General features: G+C 40.4%; 1 protein-coding gene across 1 annotated transcript in view; it reads left to right on the top strand.

Annotated features, from left to right (window-relative positions):
- Nucleotides 1-23,184, top strand: part of CNTNAP2 (contactin associated protein-like 2) — a 1,235,176-nt gene that overhangs the window by 597,740 nt on the left and 614,252 nt on the right. The window contains exon 11 of the mRNA XM_015572712.1: nt 13,626-13,745. Within this exon, the coding sequence (XP_015428198.1) occupies nt 13,626-13,745 (120 nt within the window). The remainder of the gene's footprint in view (nt 1-13,625; nt 13,746-23,184) is intronic.

Raw genomic sequence — 23,184 nt, 5'->3', positions numbered from 1 at the left:
GGCCCGCAGGCCGTAGTTTGCCCATGGCTGGGTCATGGGCTCATGTTCAATCCTGGCTTCATGACTTGTATCCTAAGTAGTTATTTTGATCTCTCTCAGCCTCAGTGTCCTCAGTTGTAAAATGAAAAGAATAATACATACCTCACAGGATTACTATGAAAATCAGATGGCACATTGCATGCAGTACACTCAGCTAAAAATATGATGCATAGTAAGAGCCCAAGTATAGCTGTTGTTGTTATTGTTATAATTATTATAATTATTTACCATGAGGTAGCTAGATTAGATGACACCAAGTTCTTCTCAATCTCTAAAATTCTATAGTTCTGTGAACAGTTCATTTCCAAAGGGTGTTGGGTAAATGAGATTTCACTGTATGTATATTGAGCAAGAAATCAATACAGCCAGTTTTCAATTGTGCACAGTAAGGTACGCTGAGCAGAGCATGAATTTTTCACCACTTTGGTTACACTCAATATATTTCTATTTGATCTTGGACCACATAGAACTTTAAAGAAGAATATTTTCTGTCTTTGTCATATTGTGTTTAATGATTAAAATGAGTGTGGCCTTTTGGTGTTTGCCAAGGGAAAAGAAATGGAATGATGCTAGATGGGGTATATGTGGTATTTCACCTAATCACTAGCTATTTAGATGAAATCACCCAGCAACTGATTGCGTAATAGAAAAATAAGGCAGGATAATACAGTTTCAGCCAAGAATGGATGTGCCTGTACCCAAGAGCCAACATCACACCATCTCCTCCCAAACCTTTTTACAATTTCAGGCGACTCTGGTCCACATGTGCCTTGGAATCCTACGAGTGGAAAAATATCTATCACGTGATTTCCCCAGAAGTATCTTAATTTTGAAAATGGCCTTACCAAGAAGTGATGTCTAATTAGAATTCCATGGCACAGTGGCTACAGCTCAGCACAGGAAAGTCTAATTATCTACATTCTCATTTATCATTTAAAAGTGCTTCCCCATCTACCACACATTTCATCATTTAAAATAGATAGGTACTTTTTTTCTCTTTCTTCTTCCTTTTTAAATGAAGAACTTGTGCAGTGGGACATTTAAACTACTCAAAAGTAAATAACACCCCAAATAGCAGACAGAACAGCAGGAGCTTGACCTAGCCAGCAAAAGAAACATCACCTGTGAAGGCAGAGCACCTGCTGGGGTCTAGGTGTCCACTCACTGGCCAGCTGTGTGACTTGGGTAAATTACAGAATGTTTCTGAGCCTTCCTTTCTTCATTTGTAAACTGGGAATAATCCAGGGGAATAATCATAGAGCTAAAGCTTCAGAGCGCCTCACTTGTGTGGGGTAAGTTCACATGGTCACATGTTCATGTAAAATGTACAAGGATAAGATATCTTATTCCTGCAACAAGCCAAGACTGCCCTCTCTCCAATTTATCTCCATCACACATTAGCTTTCTTTAGAGTACCCTAAGACTTTGTGGTGTTTGGGTGAGGAGAGATTGAGTTGGGGATACAGTACATTTGAGCTCAGTGACTTATTTATGTGGTCTGTGATCATTTCTGTATATTAAGTTATTGCTGGTCGAGGAATAACTTCTAACCATACTCCTACTTTCCATTTATATACCAACATTATTTTCATTTGATATGAATATTTTTTCTTTTTTAAAAAATATATTTTATTGATTTTTTACAGAGAGGAAGGGAGAGGGATAGAGAGTTAGAAACATTGATGGGAGAGAAACATCGATCAGCTGCCTCCTGCACAGTCCCTACTGGGGATGTGCCCGCAACCAAGGTACATGCCCTTGACTAGAATCAAACCTGGGACCCTTGAGTCCGCAGGCTGATGCTCTATCCACTGAGCCAAACCGGTTAGGGCTGAATATTTTTTCTTAAAGAGAGCCTCCAAAATATATTAGCACCAGGCTCCAGAAAATCTGGATCTGCCTCTGAAGATGATAACACCTACTTCATACCACTGTTATAAAGATGAATATGGAAGATTTTTCAAGGCATTCATGAAAGTGAAGGTGTAGGTGGTGAAGAAGTTCCTCTAGGTTGGTTGTTGAATAGGACTAGAGGGCAGCATGCATATGTTGTTGTTGTTGTTGTTGTTGTTGTTGTTGTTGTTGTTGTTCTTCTTCTTCTTCTTCTTCTTCTTCTTCTTCTTCTTCTTCTTTTTCTTCTTCTTCTCACCATCGCAAATAGAGGAGCTCAAGCACAGATTAACAGAAAAGATGGAGCCAATGAAAAAAAGACAGAAGGAAAATCAAGAAAATAATTATCTTAAATTATCAGAGGACTGGCATGGAGTAAAAGCATTAGGGAGGAGCAATAAGGATGGGTCCTGCTGTCCTCCTTCTGGCAAACTCTTGTTCATCCTTTAAAATTCAGCTTAAAGTGAATTCACAAATGAAGACTTCCAGATTGTCCAAAACCAACTTAACCAATCTCTTATTAAAAGTCTCATGGCATTTTCTTTATATCTCTTTTGTACACTTAGCAAAATGTACATTACTTTATCTCTCAACATGTCTGCCCCATATATTATATAACAAATTCTGCTCACATTTTTTTAATTTCTAGTACAAAGTATAGCAATAAATCTATTATCACATTAGTAGATATCAATAAGTTAATTAAATTGCAGTAGAAAAGGAAGAAGGACCTGTTTCATGCAGAGTCATATTGAGAGAGAGGAATGTAGTCACTGACACATCTTGAGTCAATGTTCTTATTCTCACTATGGAAACACAGTGAAAATGACAGTGAGAATGTTAGAGATAAAAATTGGGGATTAAGTAGATGGAGCAAGAGACATTAGGCAACTCTTATAGGACCTGAGTCATAAATAGGATTGCCAAGCTCCATTGTGAGGCCCTATGAAAATAGGGAAGCATGTGTTTGTAGGATGCCCATATGTTTTTACAGGATTTTCATTTTTTACCTCCTCATGGTCTTCTATAACTTGAAAGTAATAATGAAGAAAATACAGGTAGATCTTGTCCAGATTGAGTCATGAAATACAAGATAATTTGATGTTCTGTAAAGTGAAGATCAAAGAATACCAGGAATGGATATTGACATCATGAAGGAATATGGCAGCCATGATAATATAAAGTCACAAAATTGTAGTTTTCTGACCATCATTGTGAAAGCCTGGATTATTGTTTTCTTTAAAGTAGAAACTTGGAATCAATGTAAAGACTGGAGGGACTCAGGGAGAATCAGACCAAAGGCAGAATTGGGATGGGAATGGGAAGAGAGAGTGTAGAAATGAAGTAATAAATATAGATTTTACTCTGACTTCAAAAATATTGTTTAATGAACTGATTAACTCTGAGCTGTGTGTTGTTGTTTTTTATTAAAAAAAATCAAAACTTTCCCTCCCCCCAAATTACCTGTTTCCCTTGAGACTTGAACAAGTAAATGAACCCATTAGAGCAGTGGTTCTCAACCTTCTGGTTCTTTAAATACAGTTCCTCATGTTGTGACCCAACCATAATATTATTTTTGTTGCTACTTCATAACTGTAATGTTGCTACTGTTATGAATCATAATGTGAATATCTGATATGCAGGATGGTCTTAGGCAACCCCTGTGAAAGAGTCATTCGACCACCAAAGGGATCACGACCCACAGGTTGAGAACCGCTGCATTAGAGGCTGATAATTAAAGAACATCTCATACAGAAATTATATTCATGGAAAGATCATGACATAATATTAGCATGCAGAATATCTTTGTTTAAATCCACTCCCCACCACCATCATTTTTTGTGTGCCGATAATGAGATAATAGTTCCTTGGGGAAATAATGTGGTCAGGGTATTTATTCAAGCTTTAAAGTTATCCAAAGAAACAGAAAACATATGAGGTTAATATTCAAGTGTTAATGAGGACTTAGTTATTATGAAGCTTACACATGTCCTAATTAAAAATAATTGTACGGTCCTGGAATAGGGAGCTTTTACAGTGGGAGGTCTCAAGGCCACTCCCGCCTCTCTGAACTTCCAGCTTGGCTGTCACTCAATAGTTAACCTTAATAATGAGATGCTGAGAAAACTAGTTTCTCCAACCAAATGCTCCTGAGGCTGATTCAGATGAGAAAGTAAATTTCATAGTTTCAAATAAGAAATATATGGGTGGGCATAAGTAGATTAATGATGATGATGTCAATAATAATAAGTAATACAATAATTAAGAAATAAATAATTGACCAGAATCAAACCCAGAATCCTTCAGTCTGCAGGCCTCCTTCAGTCTGCTGGCCAACACTCCATCCAAACCAGCGAGGGCACAATTAACTTTTTAACAAGTTTCAGCCTTGGCCACTCCTAGCAATCTGTGGACTTTAGAAGATAATAACAGGAAGGATGGATGCCACATGTGTGATGGTCTCTCTCAAAGCATGAGGTGTACCAATGAGCAGGAGAGTCTTCCTCAGCTCACCAGCATGAGCAGAGTCCTAGAGAGCTGTTACTTTGTACTGGGAAGAGCACCCAGCATAAGCCCTTGCACATAATGAGCCAGAAGTAGGTATTTTATCAGGAAGATGTTTCTCTCTTAAAAGTAAAGTAGGGGACCATGGTGGGGAGTCATCCTCCACATCACCTACAAAAAGTTGTAAAAGCTCAGAGGTGGGGCAGGGGGAGCTTGGCTCAGTTAATTAGTTGGAAACTCTGTGTCTGTGTAAGTTTCCTTGGGCTGCTGTTATACAAAGTACCACAACAGGGTGACAACAGAGATTTATTGCCTTAAAGTTCTGAGGCTAGAAGTCAGAAATCAAAGTATCTGCAGGGTTGGTTTTCCCTCAGGGCTGTGAGGGAAAATCTGTCTTTGATTTTCTATCAGCTTCTGCTGGCCTCGGGCAACTCTTAGTTTGCATTTGGCATTTCCCTGTGTCTTTCCTTTGTAGACATTTGTCTCTATGTCTAAATTTCCCCTTTTTGCAAGAATACTAGTCAAGTTGAATTAGCTCTCACTCTAATGACATCTTAACTTAATCATCTTCAAATAAGGTCACAGTCATAGGTACCAGGAATTAGAGCTTCGATATCTTTTGGGGAACACATTTTAACCCAGAGCAAAGTCTTTTCTGAATCATCACTATTTATGTGAAAAATGAAATCATGGCACCAAATCCCATATCTGTGCTTTCTGCCCCATTCTTGGAGGCCTGCTTTTATTTCTTAATAGTATGTTATATTTTAATCATACCTTCATAGCCCCTTACCATAGTCTTCTAATTAATATTTATATTTTATAACCTATTATTTACACAGCTTCCAAGAGATATTTCTTAAACATAAAATTAATAATGTTACCACCTTATTTTATACTCTCTATTCTGTGGTTACAGAGTAAAACAAACTTGTTAGGATGGTCAGCAAAGCCTTTATTGTCCAATTATACACTTAAAAATGTGAAAGCAAATTTTAAATGGAAAATCATAATAGATTTGATAACACAAAATAATATATTTATATATGCAAAATGGCTTACTTAAGGCTATACAGAAAAAAAAAGAGAAAAAAAAAACACAGAAAACACCAAGGAAAAATGTGATAGGACCCAGATTTATTTTGATTTGTATTATAAAATGACTTAAATGAATAGAAAAAATGCTGACAAAACATCAATGGGCACAAGTCATAATTATATACCTCAAAAAGGAAAAAATACCTCTAATGTATATTTGAAAATAAATTGTCCAACTATTAATAAAAAAATAAAGGTAAAACAACAATGGCAATCTTTCTTTTTTGCTAATCTAGTAAGAAACTACTTTATCCTTTTTGTTTTTTTTGAAATCAGTCTAGCCAATGCTGGTGAAGGTTCATTAACAAGCAAAAGTGTTGGTTTTAGATTCTCAAGAATCTGAAATTGACTGTCAGAATTTAGACTTTACTTCATGAAGCAGAGAGTGAAGGGACTATGGAATCCCTGGCAATCACCAATAAAATGTGGCCCTTCTTCATTCTGTACTCTGCTAGTTCTATTAACTGTCATATCCCTAGAAAGAAGGGGGACTAGAAAGAAGGAAGGGATGAACCTAGCATTCAAAAAGAGAAAGAAATGCAAGCTCCCCAAGCTTGAAACAGGAGGCAGAAGAATAAGTTATTTCCTTTTTTTATTATTTGCTACTTTTCAAAATTCATCCGAAGAGTGCAAATTCTTTTTATAATCATAAATAATCTTATTTAAAATATAACATGAATCTCTCTTATACATTCCAAAAAAACAACTTCCTCTTTTGAAGTTAACAACATCTATCAATTTTTATCCTATTCTTTTTCCCCTTCATGCTTCAAATTCCTATAATAGCATGGTCCCTACTTTATTACACCAACATGTTCCTTTCCTTATAGTCTGGTTTCTACAAATACCCCCACCTTGAACTGTTTAAAAAGTCTCCCAAATCTGCTCCCTAAATGCATTGCCAGTTCACTCCCTGCAGCAATTCAGACTCTTCGGCATTCTCCTTCTCCCTGGGAGTTTTTCCTCCTTTATATTCTGCCCTTACTCTAGCCATTTCTTAATTGCCCAGACTGACCAGCAGACCCTGAGCAACAGATGAATGGATTACTCTGATACACATTTCTGTGAAAGAGAAGGCTAAGGGACTGCTTGGCAGGAGGCACCAAAACAGCCCCGAAGCCTGCCTTCTTAGGCTTTTATTGTAACAACAGCTTGAACTAAAATTAACCTCTAGATCAGTGGTTTTCAACCTTGGCTGAACGTTAGAATCGCCTGGTAATCTTTTTAAAATCCTGATTTCTGGGCCTCATCCTCCAGAAATTGTTTCTTTTTTACTAATGTTGTGGCCCCACCCCATAACAAAGAAACAGAATTTCCAGAGGATGAGGCCCAGAAATCAGGATTTTAAAAAGATTCCCAGGTGATTCTAATGTTCAGCCAAGGTTGAGAACCACTGCTCTAGGTACAATCAGCAGGGTAAGCATCCTTGAGAAAGCACACGCTTCTACAAAGTCAGGTTTAAAGACCAAACATAGAGATTCCAGTAAAACACACCAGGGGCTCGGACTTGGTTAGAAAAGTCAAGGTAGGAGCTGCTGCCTTCAGCAAGGTCCCCCTAAGAGGCCCCCGACCTTTTGGAGAATCCTCCTAAAGACTTAACAACCAAGTCCCATGCTTCCCCACACATAATTGATGTTTTTATTTCCCAGCACATTATACCTGTTGTACATCTTTACTCTTCAAACCTCCACTCTTCTCTGCCTGTGAGTTGACAATTGCCAAGTTCTTGTGCTATGTCTGGGTCTAGACTGGGAAGGCAGAGAAGGTATCACCTTCAAGGCCATATGGACTTTTCAAGTTCAGTCCAAATGTTTGACTTTGTTTTTCTATCTTTGTTATTCTGTTGAATGATTCTCTTGTTAATCAACAACTCTGGGAGTACACTGAGTGTTTAATAAAATGTGTTCTTTTTAAAAATTTTAAAAATAGTTTATTGATTTTTAGAGAGAGAGAAGCATCACCAATGTGAGACCATAACATTGATCCACTGCCTCCTGCATACCCCCTACCAGGGATCTGGTCTGCAACCCAGGCTTGTGCCTAGAAATCCAACTGGCAACCTTTTGGTGCACAGGACAATGCCCAGCCAACTGAGCCACATGGGCCAGGGCATAAAATGTGTTCTTAAATAGAGCAATTGTGTTATTTTTATACGCTTGTGAAGGCAGAATAATGCCCCAACCACCTCCCACAATCTGCCTGTGTCCTAAACCATGGAATGAAACTGTGACTATGTCATCTTACACAGCAAAGAGACTTCATGGTGAAGGACATTCACATGATATAATCCTGGATTATCTGGATGTACCTAATGAAACCATAAAGCTCCTTAAAATAGAAAGGTGACAATGAAAGCAGAGAATCAGAGTGATGGAGTGTGAGAAAGACTCCATCAGTCACCATTGGCTTCAAAGATGGAGAAATAGGATAGTGAGCCAAGGAATGCAGGTGCATTCTACAAGCTGGAAAAGACAAAACTCTGGATTTTGCCCTAGAGGTTTCCAAAGGAATACGCCCTACCCAAAACTTGAATGTAGCCCAGTGAAACCCATTTCAAGTTCTGATCTCCAGAACTGTTAGGATAATACAATTGTGTTGCTTCAATCCACCAAGCATTTGCTTATTTTGTTACAGCAACCATAGGAAGCTAATACAGCAGTCCCTTGTCATATCCCATTTCCCCTAATATGATCTTACAGAGACAGCATTCATTATTTCATGGAAGTGAATGAGGTGTTTAGGATTTGTCGCTTATTGGATTTTTACATGCTCTGAAATTTAATCAGATATGTTCAGCTGCCATATTTCTAAATACCTGACATTTACTTAAGAATATGAGCCCTTTTATTTGGGACTAAGAATTACGGCAGAGAAAAATTACTTTTCCAATTCAGGTTTTCCTCACCCTCTAAAAGTAGAGCATTCCTATGAAACCTTTGGAAGTCAAAACGGCATAAAGCCAAGAAGCAATTACCTTAGGATGCATCTTGTTAATGGATGCACAAAATAAATGGAGATAAAGTGCAGATGCTCACAGGCACAGTTCAAAGCTATGGGGCTTCATACTGAGATGCTGAGTAGTTCCCGGGAAAGGAACTTGGTGGGGCCACTCTGGCACCTCGGGGCGCTGGCCACCTCTATGAAGGCTCACTGCAAAGCAAACACCGAATGCTATTTTCTGTTTTCAGTATGTGCTTCAGTTAGCAAAATCAGGCACTAATGTAGGGTCGATTGCAAAAGCAAAGTAGCATAAAACAAACTTTTGAAAAGCAGGGGACACCTGTAAATCAATGGCGTTAATGAGTCTATTTATTTTGCCATCAGCCCAATTTCCTTTCTGATCTTCAGCAGCCTACTAGCAAACTCAATTACTGACAATGGCCCTGGCCCCTCTCTGCTCTTTCTTCCCTGGCCCATGGTGCTCAGTCCTCTCCTGTGGCTTCACGTGCAAAACTCTGCACCCTAGCCAGGACTGCGCAGACTCACCTGGCTGAGGCATGCGGGTGAAGGCTGTGGTCGGCCCAGTCTCTGCATTGGAATGTTAGTATGTTCAATGCGTTTTAATTTACACATCCTGTGATTTCATTCAATCTTTACAGTAATTTGGTGATGGAAGTATTATTTTTATCTTCAATTTACAGTTGAGAAAACCAAGTTAAGAGGGAGTTTCCCAAGTAGTAAATGACAGAAAGATTTAAACGGAAATCTCTTAATTCCTTATTCATTTATATTAAAAAATGCAATTTTGCTGTATTACAGTTGCCCTTGACATTTTACCTCAGTACCATTTTTCTAATACACTTTGCAAGAGTATTTTTAATGATGACATTACTAATGCACATTATAAAGCCACATGAAAAATACAGAAAATAGTGAAAGGTTTTCAATCATCCATAATATTTTTTAAAATATATTTTATTGATTTTTTTACAGAGAGAAAGGGAGAGGGATAGAGTTAGAAACATTGGTGAGAGAGAAACATCGATCAGCTGCCTCCTGCACACCCCCTACTGGGGATGTACCTGCAACCCTGGTACATGCCCCCGACCGGAATCGAAACTGGCCCTTCAGTCCCCTTCAGTCCACAGGCTGACACTGTTTCCACTGAGCCAAATCAGCTAGGGCAATCATCCATAATCTTATTACTGAGAAGATAGCCACTATATTTTGTGTGTGTTTTTTTCTTTATTAAGATAATCACTATTAATGTTTTGGCGTATGTATTTCTCTCTAAATATTTTTCTGTGAATTCCTTCAAGTATAGTTCTTTTGACATTGTATTTTAATTTAGAGTTTGGTATCACATTCCGTTTTTATTTTCTTGAGTGAAGTGGTGTGGCATTCTAGCTTTATTTTATTTAAAATTTTACAGCATCACCTTTTACTGACTTATTTTTTATGTTTATTTTTAAATGTAACAAGAATTTATCCACTTTTCTAGAGTTCTTTTTTTAAATTGATTTTAGAGAGAGAAGAAAGGAGAGGAAGAGAGAAAAATATTGATCAGTTGCCTCCTGCATACCCGCTACTAGGGATCGAGCCCGAAACCCGGGCATATACCCTGACCAGGAATCAAACCAGTGACCTCTTGGTGCATGGGAAGACACTCGACCAACTGAGGCACACGGACCAGCGCTAGAGTTCACTTTTTCAGGATGAGAGTCATGCTTTTTCAAAATGCGCTCAGACCAGCAGCACCAGCAATCACTTGGAAGCTGGTTAGAACTGCAGATTCTCTACTGAGTCAGAATCCCCTGGTTGAGGCAGAACCCCTGTTTTAATAAGCTCTGCAGGGGATTTTTCACACATGATAAAGTCTGACTAAGATATTGGGTTTTCCATTTGTGTTGATGAGGCAAAAACAGCTCATAGGCCTATCCTAAGTTAAGGACAAGCAGAATAATCAGCATAGTTTGAAGGAAAAAGAAGAGGTTTTGCTTCCCAAATGCCCCACAGCCACTGCCTTCATCATCTACTCTTAGTTACCTGGGTCGAGATGTGTGGCCCTCTTTAAAATGCTAACATGCTTACAGAGAAATGCAGATGTGACTGACGCTTCTCACCCATGGTGCTTTCATACATAGACATGCGCTTCTTATGGTGAGCCAGCTCAGCATCTCTTCAAGATAATTCACTGTCTTGTTAAGGAAATAAAATGTTTGTATATGAAATTCAATCAACAATTAATCAAGCCCTAGTTTACCATAATTAAGTATTACAGTACATGAAGTGAGCAATGAATGGCTTTAACTGTATAGAAAAATAGACATATTGCCTGCGGGGGGTCTCCTTAAGAAAGGAGGAATGTGAGTGGGACCGAAATAATAATTATCATATTGATCATAAAAATTCCAACTATTAAATATTTACAATGGCCAGACATAATATTAAGCAAATGCTGTTGGTTACTTCCTCCAATTCTCAAACCACCCTTAAATATACTCATTTTCCATGCAAGCCTAATAAAGTCAGGACACTTTGCCACATAGCACTTCATGGAATCAGAATTTCAGCCCAAGTCCGTTTGACCTCTGAGCCCTGCCTCTTACCACAACTGCCTCAATAGTTAACTCTGATTAAGAAAGTTTATAGATTGAGAAAGAGGCTTGTAGTATATATATATATTGCAGATGAAGGCAAGCCCAGGATGGGTGAGCAATCTCCTATGTCAAATTCGCCTGACCAGAGTACAAAGTATACATTGGCAAATTGCTAAAACCAGGAAAGATCAATTAGATTATGGAAAGTCTTACATGCATAGAGGCTGATCTGAGATATAATATCATAGATACTGAAGAACCATTACACATTCTTTGAACGTTATGGAGGTAATGTTATCCAATGTTAATGCATAACATTGGATAATAAAGCATAATTTGGTGGGAAGTGAAGAGATATTTGGGTGAGATGCTGAATTAAAAGGGTGATCGCTATAAACCAGATATCAGGTACTAAGGAAAATGACTGGGGTGTTGGCAAGAGAATACCTAATTATTAAATATTAGAGAAGAAAGGTGAAAGGTTTTAATGGCAGTTTGGCTGAAGGGACTTTAGAATTTGAACTTGACATTGTGGATGACTTTGAGCTATACTGAGAAATTGTAATGATCTGGAGAGAGGTTCTCAAAGATGAATAATTAATTAATTTTCAGAGGTTGTGGGTTTAGGGCATTCTGAACTCTCTTCCTATGTACATTCACCTGGTCTCCGTGTCCTCTTGCTATTACAAACATGTGAATCAGTCATGTCTACTCTGTGCTTATATTCTCATATTAAAGGCCCAGTGCACGAGATTCATGCACTCAGGCGGGGTGGGGGGGTGGGGGTTCCCTCAGCTTGGCCTGCACCCTCTCACAGTCCAGGATCCCTTGGGAGGTGTCCGGCTGACGACTTAGGCCCGCTCCCCAGGAGGAACGGGCCTAAGTCGTCAGTCGGACATCGCTAGCACTGCCATGGAAGTGGGAGAGCACTGACCACCAGGGGCAGCTCCTGCATTGAACGTCTGCCCCCTGGTGATCAGTGCATGTCATAGTGATCCGTTGTTCTGCTGTTTGGTTGATTTGCATATTAGCCTTTTATTATATAGGATAGAGCTAGTTATCTTTCAACTGGCCTATGGCAGTAACAGCCTAAATGCTCTCCTGACCTTCTGAATTTCTTCCCTGGAATCTAATTTAACTACTAGGAGCTTTCTTTCCAAAACCTACATCTAATTGTGACCTCTTCCTGCTTCAAGTTCGAAAATACTTCCTCACTGCCTTTCACTTGGTATGGTATTCAAAATTAGAACAACCATAATGTATTATCCAAATAAGACACTTGGGAGATTGAAAGTGGATGAATTAATCATTATGTGGGATAAAAGTTGGATGGGTTCTACTTAACTTTCTAGCCACATCCTCTTCCAATAGCACTTTTTGCATAAGCAATACCCACACAGAGAGCAAATCCTACTCCAAAAGCCCTTTATCTGTGTTGTTCACAGCTGTATCTGTGTAGTCTAATCCACTGCTCAGTGCATCGTAGGGACTTAGTAACTATTTGCAGGAGAAATTAAGGACTAAGCAAATAAAAACATTTTAGAATTGTTTGAGTCTAGTGCGTTGTTGTTGAAATGAGGTAGAATTGGAGATCTAATATCTTTGCAGAGAGGAAACCATGGAAAGCCAAAGGGAGGCACGGAGAAGGTGAAGGAGGAAGGAAGGAAAGGAAGTCCCAGGGGCAGATCTCCTACTCCATAATTGAACAAAAGGCAGATGTTGGGAGTAGGAGTTCAAGTGCAGGGTACCTAAAGACTTCAGGACTTGCATTTCAGAGATGTGGACTTTTATTAGAATTTTTAATTTTGTACAGCAATCTTTCAAATTCTTCAGAGGTATCAAAAAAGTTTTTGCAATATTTTGGAAGTTATGACTACAGAGGTGACATGTAAATGTCCATTTTGTACTTTGGAAAACAGTTGCCGTCTCCAAGAAGAGAAAATGTGTCAGGAGCATGAGAACAAAAAGGAAAACAATGAAAAAGTACCTGTAATTCAATTAAATCGATGGCAGCTTTCTACACCAACAAGATTTGATGTAATTAAAGCACTTGCAACAAAATGAAGCAGGGACATTGTTTTCCTTTTTCCTGAAATAAATGAAGAATAGAAATCTCATGAAATTTATTCCACTATACAAAAAATGTGTGTGTGATCTCTTAGTTGATAGTCAAGCAAAGCAGACAACACGTATCTTGTAAAATAACAGCCCTTACAGTAAGAAGATGGTATCTATAAATATCTATAGATTCATTTTTTTCTATGATCGTGATCCCTAATACAATAGACATTAGATCAATTTAACAATTTCATGATTTTTAAGTCTATTTCCCAATAATAAAACCATAGCAGGAACTTATTATCTTTGTTAGGACAGAAATGCTTATAGAGTAAAAACCAAACCATGAATGTAAATGTAGAGGAAAAGAATGCTCATTCTAGCAAGAGGATACAGTCCTCAGCAGTGGTTAGCCAGTATGCAATGTGTTCCTGGGGCATTTGTCCGGGGAGCCATTTGTTCCGTGCTGTGCTCACGTAGGATTTTTCTTTTCAGCTATCTATGAGCCATCCTGCGAAGCGTACAAACACCTAGGCCAGACTTCAAATTACTACTGGATAGATCCTGATGGCAGTGGACCGCTGGGGCCTCTGAAAGTGTACTGCAACATGACAGGTAACGATGCCATATTTACGTTTCATGAGCATGGCTTTTCTGTGTGTTGAAAATAAGTGCTGCCACTGAAGTTTGTTTCTTCAGCAATTTCTATGACAACACACAATAAACTAAATATTGCAGGATTTGTTAGGTAAATAAATGGTGCAGTGTATTTCTAAAGCAATTATACTTTCCGACACTGAATGTAAAAAACCAGTCTACCTTCTGACTATACCAATAAAAAATGGCATTTAAAAAACATCTGGAGTATGGAGAAACCCCAGAAAGTGAACCAGAAAGGTTGAAGTCTATGGAAAGAGCTGGTCCATGAAACAGCCCCTGCAGGTCCCTACCCTGGGGGAGGTCAGCACTCTGCTCAGGTTCCCACACTGCCCATGCTATGGAAGCCCACAGACCACTCTCCATACTTCCTCTGTTCCGGTAGTTATAAAAGGAACTCTTCTGGGTGCTGAAATCCCATCTGGCAAAGGCAAAACTTGCCTGCAGCTTTCATGAAATGTATCTGCTTGGGAAGGCGCCTAGTGTTTCCCTGTTCCATATTAAATTTCAGGGGCTCTTGCAAACTCCCACCAGTGTGTAAGATGTACAGCTCTCTAGAGGCTATTTTCTATCAGACACTGGGTGACTGACATCTTACTCTCCGAAACGGAATTTTTGGACTGGAACACACGGTGTTCCCCTGGGCAGAATGTCCCAGATTCTTTGTCCGCCAGAGTCAAAGAATGAATGCATGGACAGAAGGTGGTATAGAAGAAGAAGTATAGACTTGTGCAGGGAGCGGGCAAGAGTCCCACTGAGTTCATTTTCCCTACGGCTTACAAAGGCTGCAGATCTTGGTGCCTTGACATGCCCTCTGATTGGTCACTATTCCCTGGTTACTGTGTAGTAACGCCTGGGCTCAAAGGTTGAACCTCACAGGTGGAACCTCTCCCCCGCTCCTTCCTTATTGTTTTAGTATTCTTTTGGGCTTTGTTTTTCCTCTTGTGGATGAAAGGCTTCCTTCCCTTTATTTTGTAAATATAGAACTTTAGCTGTTCCCAGCTCCCTCATTCTATGGAAATGTACCTGTTGCAGCTTTTCAGCTTCCCCATTCTATGGAAATATACCTTCTGCTGCTCTGCAGCCCTGTGTTTCCTCCATGGTCCCCTTAATTTCCAAAATTCCTAAGATTTCCTAAACCTGTCCCATTTTACCCCTAAAACTCCTGTTTCACCTCCAAAACTCGGAGAAGAGTGTGTGGCATGCACTGCTCACTGGCTGCAGGGGAGGATCAGCACTGCATGTGAACTCCTGAGCAAGATGCTAAGGATGAGGATCCCAAAATGCTACTGATGATGTTTGCTGCTGGTCAGGTACCCTGATAGAGTCCTTGCTCAGACTACTTGGCTTTGTATTCTGGTTCCATAAATCAGTAGATATATAATCTTGGCTACCTTATTAACTTGATTAAACTCCATAAGCCTCAGTCTATTTCCCTGTAAAATGGTTTGATAATAATCTCTACCTCATAGCATTATTATATGAATGAAATAAAATATCTGCATATGGTTCTTAGCATATTACCTGACACACAGTTAATTTTTAGTAAAGGTTGCCAGCAGTTGGGATGCTATTATTTTTTGAAGCACTAGTGAGCGTTTCTATCATTCAGGCAAGACTCAAATTCGGATATGTGCAAGGCCAATGGTTCTTGAGGATGGATATGCTTCAGAATCATGCATGGAGCTTTTTTTTTCCTTTTCCATACAACTTTATTGGCTCCAGCTCTGGAGACTTTGATTCAGTAGACATTGAATGGACATAGGATTGTGCAGCTAGAACCAAGAACCCAGGCAAGCAGACCCCAGTGGAGAACTTTTAACAGCATCAGGACCCAGGCTGCCTATGGCCCAGACGGAGAAGAGAATGATGAGGACATGAGTGTAGGATGGAAGGCGCGTAGAGAAAATGGTAACATGGCAGCTATCCTCCCAAAAATAATTCCCTCGCGTGCCAAGTATTCTAAGTGTAGCAGAGAGTAGGAATTCACAGACCAGAAAGTTTGACATAAGAGTTGTTTGTTTGGCTTGTTAATGACCTCAAGAACTTTCTTGTTCACCTTCACTCTAATTTTACTTGAACTAAAGTATAATCTATGAGAATTTGTTTGAATCTGGAAGAATCTTGATCTCTCTCTCTCTCTCTCTCTCTCTCTCTCTCTCTCTCATATGTGTATATAATTTATATCAATTAAAGTCAACTATTATCCTCAAGGGAAATCAAGACATTGGAAAATTATGATTTTTTTTTTTTAGTTATTTGCCTGTATGCATTTCACAAGAGAATTAGAAAGCAAACCCAAACCATGATGAATATATTTATGTGAATAATACATACAATGAAAGGCTGTTTAATTTCTGGAGAGATGACCTTTCTGTCAGTTGAAGTCATCACTCAGAAGCATGATCTCCTTGTCATCAATATCTCCTTTAAGGAGTATGGCTGCAGTTGAGTGCAGTATTCTGTTTACAGTCTGAACAACGAAGAAAACAGTCCAACCTTCTGCAACGAGCATATTTTTCTGCTGTCACACAAGATAGTTATGGACATCAGTGTGTCAGGGACCCTTGAAGACCAGCAGGCACGATGTGGCCTTTTGCCCTCTATCAACTCTTCCTTCATCTGTAAAGAAGGTGAACTTGACACCATTAGGAGAGCATGGTACCACAAAGCCTGGCTTGGGCTGTTCCTTTTCCAAGAGATATATGTTGAAAAAGAGGAGGGAGTGACAATGTGAGATTGTCTATGAAGACTTGACATATCACTCTGTGTCATGAAAGATGGTATATGTACCTTATTTTATAGCCTTTCTATTAAATAATAGAGCTGCCTTACTCCTCAGGAACCCAAATGTAATTGGGTGTTTATCACTGTTGAATATATCACATATTTCAAAAATGGAAGCAAGACATCTTCTCTGAAAATTTTAAGGAAAGGGACCTCACTGGCAGCAAACATCTACCCCAGTGATGGAGAACCTTTTGAACTCGGCATGTCAGCATTTTGAAAAACCCTAACTTAACTCTGGTGCCGTGTCACATATAGAAATTTTTTTATCTTCGCAACCATAGTAAAAATATATATATATATTTCCCCCCCCTCTGGGATTCTTTCTCTAGGTTGTTTTTTTGTTTTAATTTATACATTCACTGTGTGCCAGGAGCTGTGCTGTGTCAGAATAAATGGATATAGTAAATGCCTTTATGGTGCTCACAACTTATAATAAAAACAAGCGTTAAAAAGGAAACAAATAAGTAACTCTCTTAGAAAGAAAAATAATGGAATTGTGGGGATTTATTTTGGAGTGACTATTTTAGGAAAGACCTCTCTGAGGAAGCAACCATTTAGCCAAAATACAAAGTATAAAAAGAGACAAGGCACTCAAAAAGGACAGGAAGGGAAATGAGCCCTATAAATTCATGCCCAAGGCACCCAAGATTGTTTCTTGCAAAGAACTGAGACACAGATGCCTGAAGCAGAATGAGCTGAAGGAGCTGAGAGTGCAGTGGAGTGGGCACGTAGGCAGGGCCAGAGCAGCCAGGCAGTGGGGATGCTGGTGCGGAAAAAAGCTTGGGTTTTAATTTCCCAATTAAATCTTTAATATAGTAGGTGGGAATCTAGTGGAGGTTTTAGGCAAGAGAATGGAAGGGTCTTAATGAAAACCCCCACTTGGGGTTCTCTGAGAGACTGAGTCCAAGCACTGGGACCAGATGGGAAGTTGTTGTCAAAGTCCCGGGAAGAGGTGCTGCTGCCTTGGACTAGGATGGTGACAGTTTAAATGAGGAGAAAGACACGGATTATAGATCTAGTTTGAAGGTAGTATCATTGTTGGTGACGGGTTAGTTAAGCATGATTCAAGACAGTTATCAAGAATAACTCCTGAGCCCTGGCTGGTGTGGCTCAGTTGGTTGGAGAATTGTCGTAAGCCTCGAAGGGTCACAGGCTTGATTCCCAGTCAGGGCACATTCCCAGGTTGGGGGTTGGATCCCTGGTCGAGATACATACAGGAAGCAACAGATTGATGATGGGATGATGGTCCTTTCTCTCTTTAACCAGAGGTTGCAGGTCCAATTCCTGGTCAGGGTACATACAGGAGGCAGCAGATTCTGATGGTTTTCTCTAGAATCGGTGTTTCTCTCCCTTTCTCTCTCTCTCTCTAAACTCAATAACAAGCACACAAACAAACAAACAAACATATCCTTGGGTGAGGATTTAAAAAAAAAATAACTCCTGAGTATATGAATTGAATGATTGAATGAATTATAGTGCCATTTGGGAGATGAGGAAAATTAAGGGAAGAACAGATTTAGAGGAATTTTAAGAATTCAGTTTGACCTAGTTAATTATGAGATGCCATATGCCATCCAAATGGAGATGTAAATATTGCAGTTGGATAAGGCCCCAAAGGGATATTTGTATTAGAGATATAAACATGCTAATTGTTAGATTATAAATACATGAGAAATGATAACATCACTAAGGGGATGATGTGAACAGGGGAGAGGCACCTCAGGAACAAGCTCAGAGGAACCGAAGAGAAAATGGGTTTCCAGTGATGAAATAGTCCGTAGGTATGTAGGGGAAGGTAATGGAGAGCAAGTGGAAGAAAAGTGTCTAAGAGCATTTTGCAGAAGAATAGGCCATCCATGTGGATGATGAAGTGACTGCTTGGGTCTTGGAGCATGAGGAAAAGAGTTGGTGGCTAGGAATCAATGCAAATGTATATAAAGTGAGGCTGCCTTCCAGAAGCATGGCAAGTCCCAGCAGGCAGGATGCAGGGAGTGGGGCATGGCCAGGGGGATGAGCCACCCAAAGCACCTGCACAGACAGCTTTGGGAACCATGGGACGGGCGGGTAACCTAAACCCAGGAACCGGAAAAACCTTCCACAAAACAGCTGACCCGGGAGTTGAATTATGAGGCCCAGAAATGGGGTGAAGGAAACTTCTAAAATGCTTTGAATGGGATGCAAAGCAGTTGAAACTTGATCCTGAGGGAAAAGTAAGCAATAGATGACACTGTAATTTTTAAAAATATGTTTTTATTGATTTCAGAGAGAGGAAGTGAGAGGGAGAAAGAAATAGAAACACCAATGATGAGATAGAAACATCAATAATCGGCTGCCTCCTGCACACCCGCTACTGGGGATTGAGCCCCCACCCCCAGAATGTGTCCTAACCAGGAGTCAAACTGTGACCTCCTGGTTCATAGGTCAGTGCTCAACCATTGGGCCACACTAGCTGGACATGACATTGTATTTTTAAAGTGTGGCTTTGGCAGCTGTGATTAAGAGTCTTCAATAAAGTCCTAGATGTAAAGTAGAGAGGCAAGTTAGAAAGCCCCTGTTGTATCTGGGAGTTGAAACTGAGATGGTAGGTGGTGGCCTTCAGTTAAGAAGAGGATTGGTTTGAAGGATCTTTAGGTGGCTGAGTTGGCCAGACCATGGCTGGTGAGCTAGGAATTGAAACGATTGCCAGGTGGATACCCAGTGAGATGGGCACTGGTGAGCAGGGGCACATTAGGAAAGGGCGGGCCTTTCTGTAGCCTTCAGTGCCTGGAATTCAACCTTGTCAAGCTGCCCTGCAGGCAGATCCTGTATAAATTTCCTGCAGGACTTTGAGCACATAGATCAATCTCTGTGTCTCAGGTTCCTTGTAAGTAAAATGTAGGAATTGACATGAGTTGATCTTTATGGTGCCTTCCATTTAAAAAAAGGAAAAAAAAATTCTGTTATTACCATGGAACATAAGAGAAAAATAGCACCACTTGCAGTCAAACAATTTAGAGACAAAATCCTCCAGCCTCAAAGAAGTTTGAATGTACTCACTTCTTGACCAAGTTTGACATAAATGGGCACTCTTTATTTTTTTTCATGAGGAAGTTCCTGGACTATGCAATTCTTCTTTTGCCTAGCTGCAGTTCAGAGCTTCGCCACTCTGAATTCAGGGGGTGCCCTGAGTGACAGAGCGTTTCAAGGGCTGTGCACTTGACATTGAGGAGAGAATATATTCATTGAATCCTTTACAGAAGAATTCATCATTCTGTGCAAGTCAAAGGCTGGTCTCCTCTTTAGATCTTAGGGGCACATTATAAAATGTGATGGTTGTTATTCTCGCCTTCCTTCTCCATTTTTATGATCTCCCTGAAAATTTGGTATTATAAATATAATTTTTAATGAATGTCTACTATGATATATTTTAATATGTACCTTTTTCCCTTGTATATTTTTCTAGCATTACAGCTTTTTATTTCTATTTCCTTAAGATATTTACTAACATTTTCACCTAGAAACCTGGGACTTATGTATTTAATGCTTCATTTAGTTTTTTCCTGCCCTATATAATAAAAGCTTAATATGCTAAGTGTCCGGTCATCCGGTCATCCGTTCAACCAATCAAAGTGTAATATGCTAATGATATGCCAAGGCCGCTCAACCACTTGCTATGATGTGCACTGACCACCAGGGGGCAGATGCTCCGACCAGTAGGTTAGCTTGCTGCTAGGGTCCAGCTGATCAGGACTGAGTGAGACGGGCTGGACACACCCTGGAGCCCTCCCATAATCTCTTCCCCGCTAGCCAACCTCCCACATCCCTCCCTGACCCCAGTCGTGCATACCGGTGGGGTCCCTCTGCCTGGCCTGAGTACTCTCACAATCCAGGACCCCTCAGGGGATGTCCGAGGGCTGGTTTCAGCCCAATCCCGCTTAACACAGGAGCTGCCCCCTGGTGGTCAATGCGTTCCCACGGGGGGAGCACCACTCAGCCAGAAGCCAGGCTCATGGCTGGCAAGCTCAGGGGCGGTGGTTGGAGCCTCTCCCACTTCCGTGGCAGCACTAAGGATGTCCAACTGACAACTTAAGACCGCTCCCCATGGGGTATTCCCCGAGGGCTCCCAGACTGCAAGAAGGTGCAGGCTGGGCTAAGGGCCCCCACGCCCCCTGAGTGCATGAATTTCGTGCACTGGGAACTCTAGTGATTAATAACAACAGTAGATAAAGCTAGATCTAGCCATTGTCCTTGGACACTTACTGCTTATCCCTAAATCAGAAGCAAAGTTTTTCTTAATAGTCTATCCTCTAATTCATGTTCTTTATAACTCTCTTTGCATTCATATTCAATTTTTTAAAACTTAAGTAAGCATCTGTGCTATAGCGTGTGAAGTTTAAAGTCCAAATAAGAAACACCTCCTCACTCTCTCTAGCACTAGTTTTGTAGTTTCATCAAAACGCCATTAAGTTCATTTACATAATTTGTGCTGTATAGAGCACTGGGATTTAGCTGCTCAAATTCTATTATCCTCTATAATGGTAAAAGCTGTTTATGCCTTTTTAATCTAATATTTATAGAGAGCATGTTTCTTAAGTTTCTCAGCCCTCGCACTCAGTAATATCATGTAACGTCCTTACACAGCTCAAATTCATCATCTGTGCTTTGGACAGCATTGTTGCTATAAACTATTTACTTACTAATTGTTCAACTAATGCCTTGGGGGTTTTCATCAGAGAACACATTATCAATGAAATCAGTATGTAAACCATTAGGCAATTACTAGTATTATTAATTTTCACTCTTAATTTAACTTCAAGTGTTTTCTCTAATATAAAGAGCTTTATAGGATAACTGGTACACTTCATGTGTATTTAGATTAATCATCCCTCATGGTTTGCACCCAACTTTTAGAATAATTTAAATTCTATCCCCAAGACCTACTTACTTTTTCAATGTAAAATCTTGAACTGAATCTGACAAAATTTATTTTGAGACTATAACAGGATTGAAAGGAATCAGTGGGTATCATCTCTTATGTTTAATGAGGTTACTCACTGTGCCTCATTCTTCCCTGTTTTGAAAGGAAATCACTGGAAATGAGGACATGCGCAGCCCTCCCATTGTCCGTCAGGGTTATTAACTTTCACAAGTCTGGCAGGACTGCACTTCTCGCACTTTCCTGTTCCTCTGTGCCATGAACTGTTTCTCTGACATATTCATGGCCCAAAGTGTACGCTTGGATTTTTCTATTTTATACCCTACACTTGTTTTGTTTTTTTCATCAATGCCATTCTGTCTCCTCTTCCCATCTCCTAACCTGGTTTTACCTCCTCTGTCATTAACCCACAGGTAGAAAGCTCTGCTCTGCAGCAGTCACCCCTCCTCTGTGTCCACCTCTCTCAGGCTGTCTTTGTTTTAAACCTTTGTAATCACTCAGCGACGACTCCCGCGTCCCGGCTCAGCTATTTCAGCTCCTCACAATCACTATAAATCTTGGAATTCAATTCTGCTCATACAGCTTCAATTGAAAGTCTAGGAGCCAACTCACTGATCAAACACGGCCTGGGAAGAGCTCTTCTTCCAAACTGATGACCCACTCGCCTGCCTCCCTCGGGGCTCACTCTCGGGGGCCATAGATGGCGTCCACCTCCAGGCCCAATCCTTCTCACTGTATGTCATGGCGGCAGACTCATACTACAGGACTTCACAAGTGGTTTTTGAAACCAAAAATAAAAGGAGAAAGAACTGTAAAAGGTTGAGTGAGGCCCATGACCTGGAACAGGGTCCAGGAAGGGCATGCAGGACACCAGACGTAGTCCAGACGAGCAGCTTTAATCTCATCAGGCCCCTCACAGGCAACTTGGTTGCCTTCAGAATGCTTCCCCCAGATGCAAAGGCACCCACCTCCAAATATTTTTGCAGACCTCCTGTCAGAGCAGCAGCTGGAGCCCTGCACGAGCCCTGCTGCTCTGAGTTGTTCTGAGTGGCTGTGAGTCCATGTATTCTTCTAAATTCTCCCATTCGACTACACCAGGGCTGGCTCCTGCTTGAACCCTGCCCACTGTACTAACTGCTGGGAACTTAGTCCAAGTTCCTCCTTTATCCTCTGCTCACTAGTAACAGGTGTCAGGTCTGAGCCCCTCTAGCTGGGGCTGGACCTCCTCAGATGCCGGGTCTTAGATGGAGAAGCCATGAGAGGTTGTGGGTGTATAAGAATGAGTCTTTATTGCTGAAGCCAGCGGCCATATAGCCATCAGACAAAAACAATCCTCACAGCAAAGTCCATACAAGCAGGCAGCCGGACACCAGCTGGTGAACATATATCTTCCCCATAAAGCAGCATCAGTCTCTGTACCCACAGCTATTATCTGAGCAGCCGCACGCTGCCTCCTAGACTCACCGCCTCACATTATAGCGGTACCTGAGCTCTCCAGCTCAGCAGCTTCTCCTGTCTCTCCTGCCCAGCTGCTCTCTCTAGCAGACTTCTTCTTACTTCCTCAGCTGACTCCAGCTAACTAGCTGGTCAGGAACCTACTTTTATACCATTTAGACATTGTTGTTTTTTTAAGTGATTGAACCACTTTACATTCCCACCAGCAATGTATCAGGGTTCCTATTGTTCTACATC

The sequence above is a fragment of the Myotis davidii genome, unplaced genomic scaffold (assembly GCF_000327345.1).
Source record: "Myotis davidii unplaced genomic scaffold, ASM32734v1 scaffold49, whole genome shotgun sequence".
Lineage (NCBI taxonomy): Eukaryota > Metazoa > Chordata > Mammalia > Chiroptera > Vespertilionidae > Myotis > Myotis davidii.
This window is presented reverse-complemented; position numbering and strand designations above follow the sequence as displayed.